The sequence below is a fragment of the Elephas maximus genome, chromosome X (assembly GCF_024166365.1).
Source record: "Elephas maximus indicus isolate mEleMax1 chromosome X, mEleMax1 primary haplotype, whole genome shotgun sequence".
NCBI classification, from domain to species: Eukaryota; Metazoa; Chordata; class Mammalia; order Proboscidea; family Elephantidae; genus Elephas; species Elephas maximus.
The window spans coordinates 90,475,474-90,493,257 of NC_064846.1; the positions used below are offsets into that span (position 1 = coordinate 90,475,474).

Here is a 17,784-nt window from a genome sequence, read left to right on the forward strand (position 1 = left end):
TAACATATACAAAGCTGCAGGTGCTGACACCTCAGTTGACCATCCTGGCAGGTGTTGACGTCTTTTGCAAGGATGGCTGCAGGGGACAGGATTCTGACGGACCTCTCAAACTGCGTCTTTCCTAGTGCTTAGACATCTGTAGTCTGAGTTAAATTGAGTTACTTTAGCATTATGATGGGAATTCTGTTGAAATAGTTAAAAAGTTTTAGATAATTATGTCTGATGCTTTGTTATTGTTGTTGTTATTAGGTGCCGTCTAGTCAGTTCCAACTCATAGTGACCCTGTGTACCACAGAACGAAACACTGCCCAGTCCTGCACCATGCCCACAGTCATCGTTATGCTTGAGCCCATTGTTGCAGCCACTGTGTCATTCCATCTCGTTGAGGGTCTTCCTCTTTTCCACTGACCCGCTAGTTTTCCAAGCATGATGTCCTTCTCCAGGGACTGATCCTTCCTGACAACATGTCCAAAGTATGTAAGATGCAGTCTCCCCATCCTTGCTTCCAAGGAGCATTCTGGTTGTGCTTCTCCCGAGACAGATTTGTTCACGCTTTTGGCAGTCCATGGTATATTCAATATTCTTCAACAACACCTCAATTCAAAGGCATCAATTCTTCTTCAGTCCTCCTTATTCATTGTACAGCTTTCTCATGTACATGATGCAATTGAAAACACCATGGCTTGGGTCAGGCACACCATAGTCTTCAAGGTGACATCTTTGCTTTTCAGCACTTTAAAGAGGCCCTTTGTAGCAGATCTGCCCAATGGAACGCGTCTTTGAATTTCTTGACTGCTGCTTTCATGGGTGTTGTTGGTGGATCCAAGTAAAATGAAATCCTTGACAACTTCAATCTTTTCTCCGTTTATCATGATGTTGCTTATTGGTCCAGTTGTGAGGATTTTTGTTTTCTTTATGTTGAGGTGTAATCCATACTGAAGGCTGTGGTCTTTGATCTTCATCAGTAAGTACTTCAAGTCCTCTTCACTTTCAGCAAGCAAGGTTGTGTCATCTTCATATCGCAGGTTGTTAATGAGTCTTCCTCCAATCCTGATGCCCCATCCTTCAGATACTCCAGCTTCTCAGATTATTTGCTCAACATACAGATTGAATAGTTATGGTGAAAGGATACAGCCCTGATGCACACCTTTCCTGACTTTAAACCACACAATATTCCCTTGTTCTGTTCTAACTACTGCCTCTTGATCTATGTACAGGTTCCACATAAGCACAATTAAGTGTTCTGGAATTCCCATTCTTTGCAATGTTATCCATAATTTGTTATATTCCACACAGTCGAATGCCTCTGCATAGTCAATAAAACACAGATAAATATGCTTCTGGTATTCTCTGCTTTCAGCCAGGATCCATCTGACATCAGCAATGATATCCCTGGTTCCACGTCCTCTTCTGAATCTGGCCAGATTTTCTGGCAGTTGCCTGTGGATGTACTGCTCCAGCTGCTTTTGAATAATGTTCAGTAAAATTTTGCTTGTGTGTGATATTAATGATATTGTTCAATGATTTCCGCATTCGGTTGGAAATGCCTATTCCCTTTCTTGGGAATAGGCATAAATACGGATCTCTTCCAGTCAGCTGGCCAGGTAGCTGTATTCCAAATTCCTTGGTGTAGATGCGTGAGCACTTCCCCAGTGCTGCATCCACATTTGCTCAAAGATCTCAACTGATAATTCCGTCAATTCCTGGAGCCATGTTTTTCTCCAGTGCCTTCAGTGAAGCTTGGACTTCTTCCTTTAGTACCATCGGTTGCTAATCATATACTACCTCTTGAAATGGTTGAATGTTGACCAGTTCTTTTTGGTGTAATGACTATGTGTATTCCTTCCATCTTCTTTTGATGATTCCTGCATTATTTAATTTTTTCCCGTAGAATCGTTTACTATTGCAACTTGAGGCTTGAATTATTTCTTCAGTTCTTTTAGCTTGAGAAATGCTGAGCGTGTTCTTCCCTTTCAGTTTTCAATCTCCAGCTCTTTGCACATGTCATTATAATACTTTGTCTTCTCGAGCCACCCTTTGAAATCTTCTGTTCATTTCTTTTTTTATTATTATTAACTTTTATTGAGCTTCAAGTGAATGTTTACAAATCAAGTCAGTCTGTCACATATAAGTTAATATACATCTTACTCCTTACTCCCACTTGCTGTCCCCCTAATGAGTCAGCCCTTCCAGTCTCTCCTTTCGTGAAAACTTTGCCAGCCTCCAACTCTCCTATCCTCCCATCCCCCCTCCAGGCAGGAGATGCCAACACAGTCTCAAGTGTCCACCTGATATAATTAGCTCACTCATCATCAGCATCTCTCTTCCGCCCACTGTCCAGTCCCTTTCATCTCTGATGAATTGTCTTCAGGGATGGTTCCCGTCCTGTGCCAACAGAAGGTTTGGGGACCATGACTGCCGGGATTCCTCTAGTCACAGCCAGACCATTAAGTCTGGTCTTTTTATGAGAATTTGGGGTCTGCATCCCACTGATCTCCTGCTCCCTCAGGGGTTCTCTATTGTGCTCCCTGTGAGGGCAGTCATCGATTGTGGCCGGGCACCAACTAGTTCTTCTGGTCTCAGGATAATGTAGGTCTCTGGTTCATGTGGCCCTTTGTGTCTCTTGGGCTCTTAGTTGTCGTGTGACCTTGGTGTTCTTCATTCTCCTTTGCTCCAGGTGGGTTGAGACCAATTGATGCATCTTAGATGGCCGCTTGTTAGCATTTAAGACCCCAGATGCCACATTTCAAAGTGGGATGCAGAATGTTTTCATAATAGAATTATTTTGCCAATTGACTTAGAAGTCCCCTTAAACCATGGTTCCCAAACCCCCGCCCTTGCTCCGCTGACCTTTGAAGTATTCAGTTTATCCCGGAAACTTCTTTGCTTTTGGTCCAGTCCAGTCCAATTGAGCTCACCTTCCGTGTATCGAGTGTTGTCCTTCCCCTCACCGAAAGCTGTTCTTATCTGCTAATTAATCAGTAAAAAACCCTCTCCCTTCCTCCCTCCCTCCTCCCCTCGTAACCACAAAAGTATGTGTTCTTCTCAGTTTATACTATTTCTCAAGATCTTATAATAGTGGTCTTATACAATATTTCTCCTTTTGCCTCGCACTGATTTCGCTCAGCATAATGCCTTCCAGGTTCCTCCATGTTATGAAATGTTTCACAGATTCGTCACTGTTCTTTATCGAGGCGTAGTATTCCATTGTGTGAATATACCACAATTTATTTACCCATTCATCCGTAGATGGACACCTTGTTTGCTTCCAGCTTTTTGCTATTGTAAACAGAGCTGCAATAAACATGGGTGTGCATATATCTGTTTGTGTGAAGGCTCTTGTTTCTCTAGGGTATATTCCGAGGAGTGGGATTTCTGGGTTCTATGGTAGTTCTATTTCTAACTGTTTAAGATAACGCCAGATAGATTTCCAAAGTGGTTGTACGATTTTACATTCCCACCAGCAGTGTATAAGAGTTCCAATCTCTCCGCAGCCTCTCCAACATTTATTATTTTGTGTTTTTTGGATTAATGCCAGCCTTGTTGGAGTGAGATGGAATCTCATTCTAGTTTTAATCTGCATTTCTCTAATGGCTAATGATCGAGAGCATTTTCTCATGTATCTGTTAGCTGCCTGAATATCTTCTTTAGTGAAGTGTGTGTTCGTATCCTTTGCCCACTTCCTGATTGGGTTGTTTGTCTTTTTGTGGTTGAGTTTTGGCAGAATCATGTAGATTTTAGAGATCAGGCGCTGGTCAGAGATGTCAGAGCTGAAAATTCTTTCCCAATCTGTAGGTGGTCTTTTTACTCTTTTGGTGAAGTCTTTTTTTTTTTTTAGATGAGCATAGGTGTTTGATTTTTAGAAGCTCCCAGTTATCTGGTTTCTCTTCATCATTTTTGGCAATGTTTTGTATTCTGTTTATGCCTTGTATTAGGGCTCCTAGGATTGTCCCTATTTTTTCTTTCATGATCTTTATCGTTTTAGTCTTTATGTTTAGGTCTTTGATCCACTTGGAGTTAGTTTTTGTGCATGGTGTGAGGTATGGGTCCTGTTTCATTCTTTTGCAAATGGATATCCAGTTATGCCAGCACCATTTGTTAAAAAGACTGTCTTTTCCCCAATTAACTGAGACTGGTCCTTTGTCAAATATCAGCTGCTCATATGTAGATGGATTTATATCTGGGTTCTCAATTCTGTTCCGTTTGTCTATGTGCCTGTTGTTGTACCAGTACCAGGCTGTTTTGATTACTGTGGCTGTATAATAGCTTCTGAAATCAGGTAGAGTGAGGCCTCCCAATTTCTTCTTCTTTTTCAGTAATGCTTTACTTATCCGAGGCTTCTTTCCCTTCCATATGAAACTGGTGATTTGTTTCTCTATCCCCTTAAAAAATGACATTGGAATTTGGATTGGAAGTGCATTGTATGTATAGATGGCTTTTGGTAGAATAGACATTTTTACTATGTTAAGTCTTCCTATCCATGAGCAAGGTATGTTTTTCCACTTAAGTATGTCCTTTTGAATTTCTTGTAGTAGAGCTTTGTAGTTTTCTTTGTATAGGTCTTTTACATCCTTGGTAAGATTTATTCCTAAGTATTTTATCTTCTTGGGGGCTACTGTAAATGGTATTGATTTGGTGATTTCCTCTTCGATGTTCTTTTTGTTGATGTAGAGGAATCCAAGTGATTATTGTATGTTTATCTTATAACCTGAGACTCTGCCAAACTCTTCTATTAGTTTCAGTAGTTTTCTGGAGGATTCCTTAGGGTTTTCTGTGTATAAGATCATGTCATCTGCAAATAGAGATAATTTTACTTCCTCCTTGCCAATCCGGATGCCCTTTATTTCTTTGTCTAGCCTAATTGCCCTGGCTAGGACTTCTAGCACAATGCTGAATAAGAGCGGTGATAAAGGGCATCCTTGTCTGGTTCCCGTTCTCAAGGGAAATGCTTTCAGGTTCTCTCCATTTAGAGTGATATTGGCTGTTGGCTTTGCATAGATGCCCTTTATTATGTTGAGGAATTTTCCTTCAATTCCTATTTTGGTGAGAGTTTTTATCATGAATGGGTGTTGGACTTTGTCAAATGCCTTTTCTACATCAATTGATAAGATCATGTGGTTTTTGTCTTTTGTTTTATTTATGTGGTGGATTACATCAATGGTTTTTCTGATATTAAAGCAGCCTTGCATAAAAAATATACCTGGTATGAATCCCACTTGATCGTGGTGAATTATTTTTTTGATATGTTGTTGAATTCTATTGGCTAGAATTTTGTTGAGGATTTTTGCATCTATGTTCATGAGGGATATACGTCTGTAATTTTTTTTTGTAATGTCTTTACCTGGGTTTGGTATCAGGGAGATGGTGGCTTCATAGAATGAGTTGGGTAGTATTCCATCATTTTCTATGCTTTGAAATACCTTTTTTTTTAGTAGTGGTGTTAACTCTTCCCTGAAAGTTTGGTAGAACTCTGCAGTGAAGCCGTCTGGGCCAGGGTTTTTTTTTGTTGGGAGTTTTTTGATTACCGTTTCAATCTCTTTTTTTGTTATGGATCTGTTTAGTTGTTCTCCTTCTGAATGTGTTAGCTTAGGTAGGTAGTGTTTTTCCAGGAATTCATCCATTTCTTCTAGGTTTGCAAATTTGTTAGAGTACAATTTTTCGTAATAATCTGATATGATTCTTTTAATTTCAGTTGGGTCTGTTGTGATGTGGCCCCTCTCGTTTCTTATTCGCGTTATTTCTTTCCTTTCCTGTATTTCTTTAGTCGGTCTAGCCAATGGTTTATCAATTTTGTTAATTTTTTCAAAGAACCAGCTTTTGGCATTGTTGATTCTTTCAATTGTTTTTCTGTTCTCTAATTCATTTAGTTCAGCTCTAATTTTTATTATTTGTTTTCTTCTGGTGCCTGATGGATTCTTTTGTTGCTCACTTTCTTTTTGTTCAAGTTGTCGGGACAGTTCTCTGATTTTGGCTCTTTCTTCTTTTTGTATGTGTGCATTTATCGATATAAATTGGCCTCTGAGCACTGCTTTTGCTGTGTCCCAGAGGTTTTGATAGGAAGTATTTTCATTCTCGTTGCATTCTATGAATTTCCTTATTCCCTCCTTGATGTCTTCTATAACCCAGCCTTTTTTAAGGAGGGTATTGTTCATTGTCCAAGTATTTGATTTCTTTTCCCTAGTTTTTCTGTTATTGATTTCTAGTTTTATTGCCTTGTGGTCTGAGAAGATGCTTTGTAATATTTCGATGTTTTGGATTCTGCAAAGGTTTGTTTTATGACCTAATATGTGGTCTGTTCTAGAGAATGTTCCATGTGCACTAGAAAAAAAAGTATACTTTGCAGCAGTTGGGTGGAGAGTTCTGTATAAGTCAATGAGGTCAAGTTGGTTGATTGTTGTAATTAGGTCTTCCGTGTCTCTATTGAGCTTCTTACTGGATGTCCTGTCCTTCTCCGAAAGTGGTGTGCTGAAGTCTCCTACTATAATTGTGGAGGTGTCTATCTCACTTTTCACTTCTGTTAAAATTTGATTTATGTATCTTGCAGCCCTGTCATTGGGTGCATAAATATTTAATATGGTTATGTCTTCCTGACCAATTGTCCCTTTTATCATTATGTAGTGTCCTTCTTTATCCTTTGTGGAGTATTTAAGTTTAAAGTCTATTTTGTCAGAAATTAATATTGCTACTCCTCTTCTTTTTTGCTTATTGTTTGCTTGATATACTTTTTTCCATCCTTTGAGTTTTAGTTTGTTTGTGTCTCTAAGTCTAAGGTGTGTCTCTTGTAGCAGCATATAGACGGATCGTGTTTGTTCATCCAGTCCGAGACTCTCTGTCTCTTTATTGGTGCCTTTAGTCCATTTACATTCAGTGTAACTATAGATAAATAAGTGTTTAGTGTTGTCATTTTGATGCCTTTTTATGTGTGTTGTTTACAATTTCATTTTTCCACATACTTTTTTGTGCTGAGACGTTTTTCTTAATAAATTGTGAGATCCTCATTTTTGTAGTGTTTGACTTTATGTTTGTTGAGTTGTTACGTTTTTCTTGGCTTTTATCTTGAGTTATGGAGTTGTTATACCTCTTTGTGATTACCTTATTACTTACCCCTATTTTTCTAAGTAAAAACCTAACTTGTATTGTTCTATATCGCCTTGTATCACTCTCCATATGGCAGTTCTGTGCCACCTGTATTTAGTCCCTGTTTGTGATTGTTGTGATCTTGTACATATTGACTTCAGTGATTCCCTGTTATGGGCATTTTTTTAATTAATCTTAATTTGTTTTTGTGATTTCCCTATTTGAGTTGATACCAGGATGTTCTGTTTTGTGACCTTGTGTTGTGCTGGTATCTGATATTATTGGTTTTCTGACCAATCAATATCCTTTAGTATTTCTTGCAGCTTTGGTTTGGTTTTTGCAAATTCTCTAAACTTGTGTTTATCTGTAAATATCTTAATTTCGCCTTCATATTTTAGAGAGAGTTTTGCTGGATATATGATCCTTGGCTGGCAGTTTTTCTCCTTCAGTGTTCTGTATATGTTGTCCCATTCCCTTCTTGCCTGCATGGTTTCTGCTGAGTAGTCTGAACTTACTCTTATTGATTCTCCCTTGAAGGAGACCTTTCTTTTCTCCCTGGCTGCTTTTAAAATTTTCTCTTTATCTTTGGTTTTGGCAAGTTTGATGATAATATGTCTTGGTGTTTTTCTTTTTGGATCAATCTTAAATGGGGTTCGATGAGCATCTTGGATAGATATCCTTTCGCCTTTCATGATGTCAGGGAAGTTTTCTGTCAGGAGATCTTCAGCTATTTTCTCTGTGGTTTCTGTCCTCCCTCCCTGTTCTGGGACTCCAATCACACGCAAGTTGTCCTTCTTGATAGAGTCCCACATGATTCTTAGGGTTTCTTCATTTTTTTAATTCTTTTATCTGATTTTTTTTCAGCTATGTTGGTGTTGATTCCCTGGTCCTCCAGATGTCCCAGTCTACATTCTAGTTGCTCAAGTCTGCTCCTCTGACTTCCTATTGCATTGTCTAATTCTGTAATTTTATTGTTAATCTTTTGGATTTCTACATGTTGTCTCTCTATGGATTCTTGCAACTTACTAATTTTTCCACTATGTTCTTGAATAATCTTTTTGAGTTCTTCAGCTGTTTTATCAGTGTGTTCCTTGGCTTTTTCTGCAGTTTGCCTTGTTTCGTTTCTGATGTCTTGAAGCATTGTGTAAATTAGTTTTTTATATTCTGTATCTAATAATTCCAAGATTGTATCTTCATTTGGGAAAGATTTTGATTCTTTTGTTTGGGGGGTTGTAGAAGCTGTCATGGTCTGCTTCTTTATGTGGTTTGATATGGACTGCTGTCTCTGAGCCATCACTGGGAAACTTGTTTTTCCAGAAAATCCGCTAAAAAAAATGCAGTCAGATCCCTATCAGAACTGCCTTTGGATTATAACCGCTACCTTGTTCCCTGTAAGGATGAAAGTCTGAGATTTGGATCATATTTGCTTGGTTGTAGCTGGTTCTGTGTTTTTAGTCCAATTAGGGATGGATTTTTGGACCCTGGGTTTTTTGTGGTTCCTTTTCTCAGGCTGGAAGAGTGGGTTAGTAAAAGACCAAAATAAAAAAAAAAGGATGGGGGGAAGCAAAGCTGCTGCCGGAGCCGTTCTCCCTCTGGCTCAGGAAATTCCAATGTTAATGAAGCCACCTGGGGAGGGTGGGGGAGGGATCAGAGAGATAGGAGAGTAGCACCTCGGAATATAGTCAGCGTTGCTTGTCTTGCTTGGAATGAGTATTTTATCTGAGATTCCCGAGGGGCGTGTCGCCTACGTGTGCTGGCTGTGTGGAGATTGCCCCCCGGGGATCTGGCCCGCTGAAGCCGCGGTCAGATCCTCTGCTGCCAGTCCAAAGCGCAGCGTCAAGATTCCCCTTCTGGGACGCTGCACTCCCGACTCCAAAATCAGTCGCTGCCTCCCAGGGACTTCTCGTCCCGCCAGCCGCTTCGCCGCACCACCTCCGCGGCTCGGCTGGGCCCCCTCCCGGTGTTAGTTCAGGAGAGTGGAGCAGCTCTCCATGCTTGCGCCGTGACAGCACCCAGTCAAAGGCCCGGCGGCAAGAATCGCCGGCTGGGACGCTGCACTCCGAGCTCTAAGACCAGTCACTGCCTCCCGGTGACTTCTCCCACCAGCTGCGTCGCCACGCCGCCCGCGCGGACCGGCTGGGTCCCTTCCCGGGGTGAGTTCCAGGGGGTAGGGCTGCGCCCATTGTTTGCGCCATCAGCTCCCCTGGGCCCTGACCTATACCGGGCGCCAAGGTTACCTGACTGGGACGCTGGCTCCAGGCCCCGAAAACAGTTGCTGCTTCCCTGTATTTGTTCGTTTTCCATCTCGAAATCTGTGTTTGTTGTTCAGGGTTCGTAGATTGTTATGTACGTGATCAATTAACTTGTTTTTCCGAGTCTTTGTTGCAAGAGGGATCCGAGGTAGCGTCAACCTAGTCCGCCATCTTGGCCCCGCTTCCCTGTTCATTTCTTTTACGTCATCATTTCTTCCTCTTGCTTTAGCTGCTTGATGTTCAAGAGTAAGTTTCAGAGTCTCTTCCAACATCCATTTTGGTCTTTTCTTTCTTTCCTGTCTTTTTAATGATCTCTTGCTTTCTTCATATGTGAGGTCCTTGATGTTATTCCACAACTCACCTGGTCTTCGGTCATTAGTGTTCAGTGTGTCAAATCTATTCTTGAGATTGTCTCTAACTTCACATGGTATGTACTTAAGGTTGTACTTTCGTTCTTGTGCACTTGTTCTAGTTTTCTCCAGTTTCAGCTTGAACTTGCACGTGAGCAATTGATGGTCTCTTCCACAATCGGCCCCTGGCCTTGTCCTGACTGATGATACTGAGTTTTTCCATTGTCTCTTTCCACAGATGTAGTTGATTTAATTCCTTTGTATTCCATTTGGCAAAGTCCATGTGTATAGCTGCCGTGTATGTTGGTGTAAAAAGGTATTTGCAATGAAGAAGTCATTGGTCTTGCAGAATTATGTCATTCAATCTCAGGCTTCGTTTCTATTACCAAGGCCATATTTTCCAACTAGCAATCTTTCTTTGTTTCCCACTTTTGCATTCCAATCACAAGTAATTATTAGTGCACCCTGAATGCATGTTTGATCAATTCCAGACTGCAGAATTTGGTAAAAATTTTCAGTTTATTCTTTGGCCTTACTGGTTGGTGTGTAAATTTGAATAATAGTCGTTATTTACTGTTTTCCTTGTAGGCATATGGATATTATCCTATCACTGAAAGTGTTGTACTTCAGGATAGACCTTGAAATGTTCTTTTTGATGATGTATGCAACACCATTCCTCTTCAAGTTGCCATTCCCGGCATAGTAGATCATATGATTGTCCGATTCAAAATGTCCAGTACTGGTTCATTGCAGCTCACCAATGCCTAGGATATCGATGTTTATGTGTTCCGTTTCATTTTTCACAGTTTCCAACCTTTCTTAGATTCATACTTCGTACATTCCAGGTTCTGATTATTAATGGATGTTTTCAGTTGTTTCCTCTCATTTTGAGTCACACCACATCAGCAAATGAAGGTCCTTAAAAGCTTGACTCCGTCCACATCATTAAGGTTGACTCTACTTTGAGGGAGAAGCTCTTCCCCAGTTGTCTTTTGAGTGGCTTCCAACCTGTGGGGCTTATCTTCCGGCAATATATCAGACCATATTCTGTTGCTATTCATAAGGTTTTCACTGGCTAATTCTTTTCAGAAGCAGACTGCCGGGTCCTTCTTCCTGGTCTTAGTCCGGAAGGTCAGCTGAAGCCTGTTCTCCATAGGTGACCCTGCTGATATCTGAATACCGGTGGCATAGTTTCCAGCATTACAGCAACACACAAGATCCCAGAGTATGACACACTGACAGACACGGGGGGATCTAATGCTTAAGTAAGAAAAAAGGTTTTCGATGCAGAAAACCCATAACTTTGTAACATTAGTTTATTTTAAATTTCAAGAGGTGTTAGGTCCCCCTCAGGTGTAGACTGAACTAGGTTATGAGAAAAATACAAGGTTTCATTAGGACCTAGGCACAGGCTAAAAAATCATTTTTCAAGGGAGGGCAAACAGGGCTTTTTCTGTAAACTGGCACAGTAGTTAGGCTACATGTTAACGCTAATGTCTAAAATCTGCATAGGTCTTGAATTACCGTTTTTTGTTATTTTCTAACTGCAAACACTTCCTTTAGCAGGAAAACCACAGCTAGGTAAGTCGGGGTACAGTGGAAGGATTTGCAAAAAAAATGACAATCTGCATTATATGATAAAGAAGAACTCCAACATGGAGTTGTATAGGACAAGAAAAGATTGGACTTAGACCACAGCAGAAAGACCAATTCACACCAAGTGTTTTACCTTTGGAAATGGCCTTCCTCAAAACCAACCCTGTAAAACCTATTATATTAAAAATTCAAGGTACATACAATGGTTTGTAATAACAAATGGGCCCTACTTTGTGACAGGCATCAAATCATATTTATTATTATGTTGGAGCCCTGGTGGCACAGTGGTTAAGAGCTACGGCTGCCAACCAGGGTCAGCAGTTTGAATCTACCAGGTGCTCCTTGGAAACCATATAGGGCAGTTCTGTTCTGTCCTACAGGGTTGCTGTGGGTTGAAACCAACTCGATGGCAGTGGATTTGGGTTTTTTTTTTTTTATATTGTTATGCTAAAGGTGTTTTAGTGTTTCTGAAAGTGTTTCTTTGATTTTTTTAGTATTACTGTATACTAAGACAAACATTTGAGTGACTTTAGATATGAAGCTCACCTACTTGTTCCTACTTAAGTACTCATTCAACTTAAAGACAGATTTAGGAACAGACCTCGTTCATAATCTGAGGACGACCCTACTAAATTTAAGTATTGTTTGCTGAAAGACATAAGTCTCAGTTTTGTCAACTTGTTTTTATCTTAAGACTCTAGGGTCTGATGATATGAATTTTGCTTGAAGGGGAAATAGTAGTAGTATAATTAAAGAATTGGGATGGCAATTTATGGCTAGGCCATGGAATAGTTTTTGACACATAGTAGACATTCAGTATATATTTGTTCTGTGAATTAATAAAGGCATTCTATATTTCTGGGTTTTATCTGATCATTATCAGGTTGTTAATAAGAGAGGAAAGCTGATTGTTTACGTATTTAGATAAAAGCAACTTCATGAGCAAAATGCAATTTAGTCATATTCTGTTGATAGTTTTTAAAGATTCTAATCAAGGAAACCCTTTAATAAATAAATGTGTTCTTAAAATTCACATGTAGATTAAATTTTTTTATGTTACTCAATATCTATTTGAAGGATATCTGTGCTGAATTTATTTGTAATGTAATTAATTATACCTTGATTTTTAAAGGTATATGTTTTGCTATCAAAATATATATAATTAGCTTTTAAGTAGTGAGCAAGGAGGAAAATCTGCCATCAGCAGAAGAATATACGAAATCCCTTTTTGTTTTCCTGTTAAATTTTTAGGTGAAGGAAAGTGGCTCCGAAACATTGACTATTACCGTTTAGATGGTTCTACTACTGCACAGTCAAGGAAGAAGTGGGCTGAAGAATTTAATGATGAAACTAACGTGAGGTAGGAAGCATTTTCTCTATGTGTAGAGAGTTTTAAAAATTCATTTTAAATTTACGTACAGTAGAATTGACTCTTTTTGATGTATACTTCTACAAGTTTTGACAGTTGTAACACACACAATCAAAATAAAAAATGGTTTCATCACCCCTCCAAAAATTAACTCATGCCCTTTTGTAGATACATTCTTTTCCCGTCCTTCACCCCTGGCAAACACTCATACATTCTCCATCCCTATAGTTGTTCCTTCTCTGGAATGTCGTATAAATGGAATTGTATAATTTATAGCCATTTGAGTCTTGAGATATTGCATATATCAATAGTTAAATTTATTTGAATTGCTTAGTATTATTCCATTTGTGTATATGTATTACAGTTCATTTATCCATTCCCAGTTGAGGGATATTTGAGTTGTCCCAGTTTTTGGCAGTTACAATTAAAGCACCTCTAAATATTTTTTTTTTAAATATTGGTGTAAAAGTTTCTGTGTGAAAACTAACTCCAAATGGATCAAAGACCTAAACATAAAGTCTAAAACGATAAAGATCATGGAAGAAAAAATAGGGACAACATTAGGAGCCCTAATACAAGACATAAACAGAATACAAAACGTTGCTAAAAATGATGAAGAGAAACCAGATAACTGGGAGCTCCTAAAAATCAAACACCTATGCTCATCTAAAGACTTCACCAAAAGAGTAAAAAGACCACCTACAGACTGGGAAAAAATTTTCAGCTACGACATCTCCGACCAGCACCTGATCTCTAAAATCTACATGATTCTGCTAAAACTCAGCCACAGAAAGACAAACAACCCAACTAAAAACTGGGCGAAGGATATGAACACGCACTTCACTAAAGATATTCAGGCGGCTAACAGGTACATGAGGAAATGCTCTCGATCATTAGCCATTAGAGAAATGCAAATTAAAACTACGATGAGATTCCATCTCACTCCAACAAGGCTGGCATTAATCCAAAACACACAAAATAATAAATGTTGGAGAGATTGGAACACTCATACACTGCTGGTGGGAATGTAAAATGGTACAACCACTTTGGAAATCGATCTGGCGTTTCCTTAAAAAGCTAGAAATAGAACTAGCATACAACCCAGAAATCCCACTCCTCGGAATATATCCTAGAGAAATAAGAGCCTTTACACGAACATATATATGCACACCTACGTTTATTGCAGCTCTGTTTACAATAGCAAAAAGCTGGAAGCAACCAAGGTGTCCATCATCGGACGAATGGATAAATAAATTATGATATATTCACACAATGGAACACTACACATCAATAAAGAACAGTGAGGAATCTGAAACATTTCATAACATGGAGGAACCTGGAAGGCATTATGCTGAGTGAAATTAGTCAGATGCAAAAGGACAAATAACTGTATAGGACCACTATTATAAGATCTTGAGGAATAGTTTAAACTGAGGAGAACACATTCTTTTGTGGTTTCAAGAGGGGGGAGGGAGAGAGGGTGGGAGAGGGTTATTTACTGATTAGTTAGTAGATAAGAACTACTTTAGGTGAAGAGAAGGACAACACTCAATACAGGGGAGGTCAGCACAACTGGACTGGACCAAAAGCAAAGAAGTTTCCTGAATAAACTGAATGCTTCGAAGGTCAGCGGAGCAGGGGCAATGGTTTGGGGACTATGGCTTCAGGGGAATCTAGGTCAATTGGCAAAATAAATTCTATTATGAAAACATTCTGCATCCCACTTTGAAGAGTGGCATCTGGGGTCTTAAACGCTAGCAAGCGGCCATCTAAGATGCATCGATGAGTCTCAGCCCCCCTGGATCAAAGGAGAATGAAGAACACCAAGGTCTCAAGGTAATTATGAGCCCAAGAGACAGAAAGGGCTACATGAACTAGAGACTACATCATCCTGAGACCAGAAGAACTAGATGGTCCCTGCCACAACCGATGACTGCCCTGACAGGGAGCACAACAGAGAACCCCTCACGGAGCAGGAGAACAGTGGGATGCTGACCTCAAATTCTCATAAAAAGACCAGACTTAATGGTCTGACTGAGACTAGAAGAATCCTGGCAGTCATGGTCCCCAAACCTTCTGTTGGCCCAGAACAGGAACCATTCCCGAAGCCAACTCATCAGACATGGATTGGACTGGACAATGGGTTGGAGAGAGATGCTGATCAGGAGTGAGCTACTTGCAGCAGGTGGACATCTGAGACGATGTTGGCATTTCCTGCCTGGAGGGGAGATGGGAGGGTAGAGGGGGTTAGAAACTGGCAAAACGGTCATGAAAGGAGAGACTGGAAGGAGGGAGCGGGCTGACTCATTAGGGGGAGAATAAGTGAGAGTATGTAGTAAGGAGTATATAAGTTTATATGTGAGAGACTGACTTGATTTGTAAAGTTTCACTTAAAGCACAATAAAAATTATTTTAAAAAATTTTCTGTGTGAGTATAGGTTCGTAAATAAGAATCAACATAAATCAAATCTCAAAATGTGAAGATTAATCATACCCACTTTTTTCTACTTCTCAATCATCTTTGACATTAGCTGCCCGTGTAGCACTCTCTGTCTGCCTGTAGCTCATAAGTTAAAAGGCCACTGTCCTTCAGAGTGCCGTATAGGCTGACACCAACTGCAAGCTCAGGAGTTCACATAACACCCTTAATTCTGACCTGCTAGCCACAAATTCAGTTTTCCCACTACCCCTTTGGGATGCCAGCCACAAGCTCAGGACCTCCCCTGGCCTCCTTCACTTTGACCTGCTGGCTTCCACTACTCCTTCGGGTTTGATAATTCCCTGGAGTGACTCACAGAACTCACAGAAAGTAATTTACGATTGCAAACTTATTATAGCAAAAGTATATAAATCAGGATCATCATTAAGGAAGAGCTGCGTGGGTGAGGCCTGGGAAGATTGCCAACATGGACCTTCCATATCCCAAAGAGGGGCATTACCCTTCGTTTACCAACCAGGAAGTTCTCAGAGCCTCTGTGTTAACAGCCTTACTGGCTTCACCATGTAGCCATGATCAAGATCTCAATGAATATGCGTGATAGACTAAATCATGCCTCTTAAGGTTAGTTCATATCAAGCTACCAGGTGGTCTTTATGGTCTGGCTAGCCCCCACTCATTAGGACAAATTCTTATGTGTGGTCTAGAGATTTTAGATAATAAAGTTACCTCAGTTACTCAGGAAACTACAACGATTATCTCTCAGGAAGGAAGGACAAAAACCAAATTGCTGTCTGTAAGGTGATTCATTACTCCACAATAGGTATTTACCCAAGTGAAATATAAATCCAGTAGTACAATTACTGGGTCATCTGGTAAGTGTATGCTTAACTTCATAAGAAACTACCAGTTTCTCAAAGTTACTGTTGATTTTGCATTCCCATAAGCAATGTATGAAAGCTCCAGTTACTGTACATTCTTATCAGCACTTGGTATCATCATTTTTGTTTTCTGTTTTTGCCATTGTATGTATGCAGTGGTATCTCATGTGGTTTTCATTTTCATAATGATAAATGGTATTGAGCATCTTTATGCTGATGTTAAGAACATGTTTGAGCATGTTCTTATTGGCCATTTTTATATCTTCCTTAGTGAAATATCAGTTGGAGGATTTTAAAGTTAAAAGAGTTTTCAGGATCTCTTTATCTGTTGTAGAAATTTGAATCATATCCATTAAGCTCCGGTAGATATAGTGTTATGTGTGTTGTTAATGTTGCTTTTAACTTAGTATTTTTGAAGTCAAACTGCACTTGGAAAAGAAAAATTCATATATGTGTATGTGTGTATTAATATATACATAACATATAAACACACGTACACATGTATCAAAGCATGCCCTTAGAGAAAATGATAAAGGAGATGGTGTTAGGTCAGTGAAAAGACAGCCAATGTATTTCTTAATAAATGTTTTAAATTATGAAGGGTATTAAACTGTGTGTGTCAGACATGTTTTAATTCTAGCAGAGTTATGAACTCCCTAGGTTTAAGGCTAGAGAAATTCTGGTTAGATCATAGGAAGGAAGAGTACATTCTATTCGGTGTTTGAAACCTGTAGGGTCTGGGAGAACTTGTATAAGGATGATTTGAGTATAGTACAGTTATAAACGTGTCCGATTATATAAATGTGAAAACATACATTTTTATATCCCGCTTGCCATTTTTTTTTATTATTTGTGCACAAGTGTGAAGAAGTAATTTTACTGAGTATGCATAGTCTAATTTGTCAAACTTAGTCTAAACCTTTGTCTTACTCAGTTTACCAAATTTATAAAGAACACAGTAACATAGTATCTGTCACATAACATTTATATTTGATAACCAATAGGGAATAATATTGAAATGTGGATACTAAACTGTCAGATCGGCTTACTCATTAGTAAATTACGCACTGCTGTGGAGTCAATTCCAACTCATAGCGACCCTGTAGGACAGAGTAGAACTGCCTCATAGGGTTTCCAAGGCTGTAAACCTTTACTGAAGCAGACCGCCACATCTTTCTTCCACAGAGCGGCAGGTGTATTTTGACTGCTTATATTTTGTTTAGCAACCGAGCGCTTTAACCACTGTGCGCCAGGGCTCCTTCGCTAGAAAATTAATCACCCATAATAAACACGTGCTAAAAAGTGTCTCTTATTCAAATTCATGCTTTAGCATATACTGTATTTTTAAGCAAATAAAGCACTCCTTCTGCTTTTGTTTGGCATAGTTTCTTAAGCACACTATGCTGATTTTTTCTGCAGTAACATGTAAATATGAAAATATGTTGTTTCCGTAAAATAAGATATACCTTTTATGGATTTGGGGAGTACTCCGGAGTATCTGAATTTGTGCAGATTAAATTCACAAATGTTAGAGATTATTTCAGGGCTCAGTAATTTTCAGAGGTTAGTATATAGACATAATCCTTGTTTATGCAAAAGCAGTCTGAAAGACACATTAAGATAAACTTTAAGGAAATGACCATATCTCAAGTTTTCTTCTGGTGTGGCCAGAAAGCAGTATAGTTTTCAATAGTCTTGGGTTTCCCAGTGAACTTGGTATAGTTTCTTTTTTAAAACTTTTTATTTAGAAATAATAATAGATTCATAGGTATTTACAGAGAGAGCACAGAAAGGTCTTTTGGACCTTTACCTAATTTTCCCC

The 17,784-nt window shown here is 39.3% G+C and overlaps 1 protein-coding gene across 6 annotated transcripts in view; it reads left to right on the forward strand.

The window, feature by feature from the left end:
- ATRX (ATRX chromatin remodeler) overlaps positions 1-17,784 on the forward strand; it is a 409,611-nt gene that overhangs the window by 328,281 nt on the left and 63,546 nt on the right. For all 6 annotated transcript variants that reach the window (XM_049873284.1, XM_049873283.1, XM_049873286.1 and 3 more), the window contains one exon: positions 12,527-12,635. In XM_049873284.1, coding sequence (XP_049729241.1) covers positions 12,527-12,635 — 109 coding nt within the window. The remainder of the gene's footprint in view (positions 1-12,526; positions 12,636-17,784) is intronic.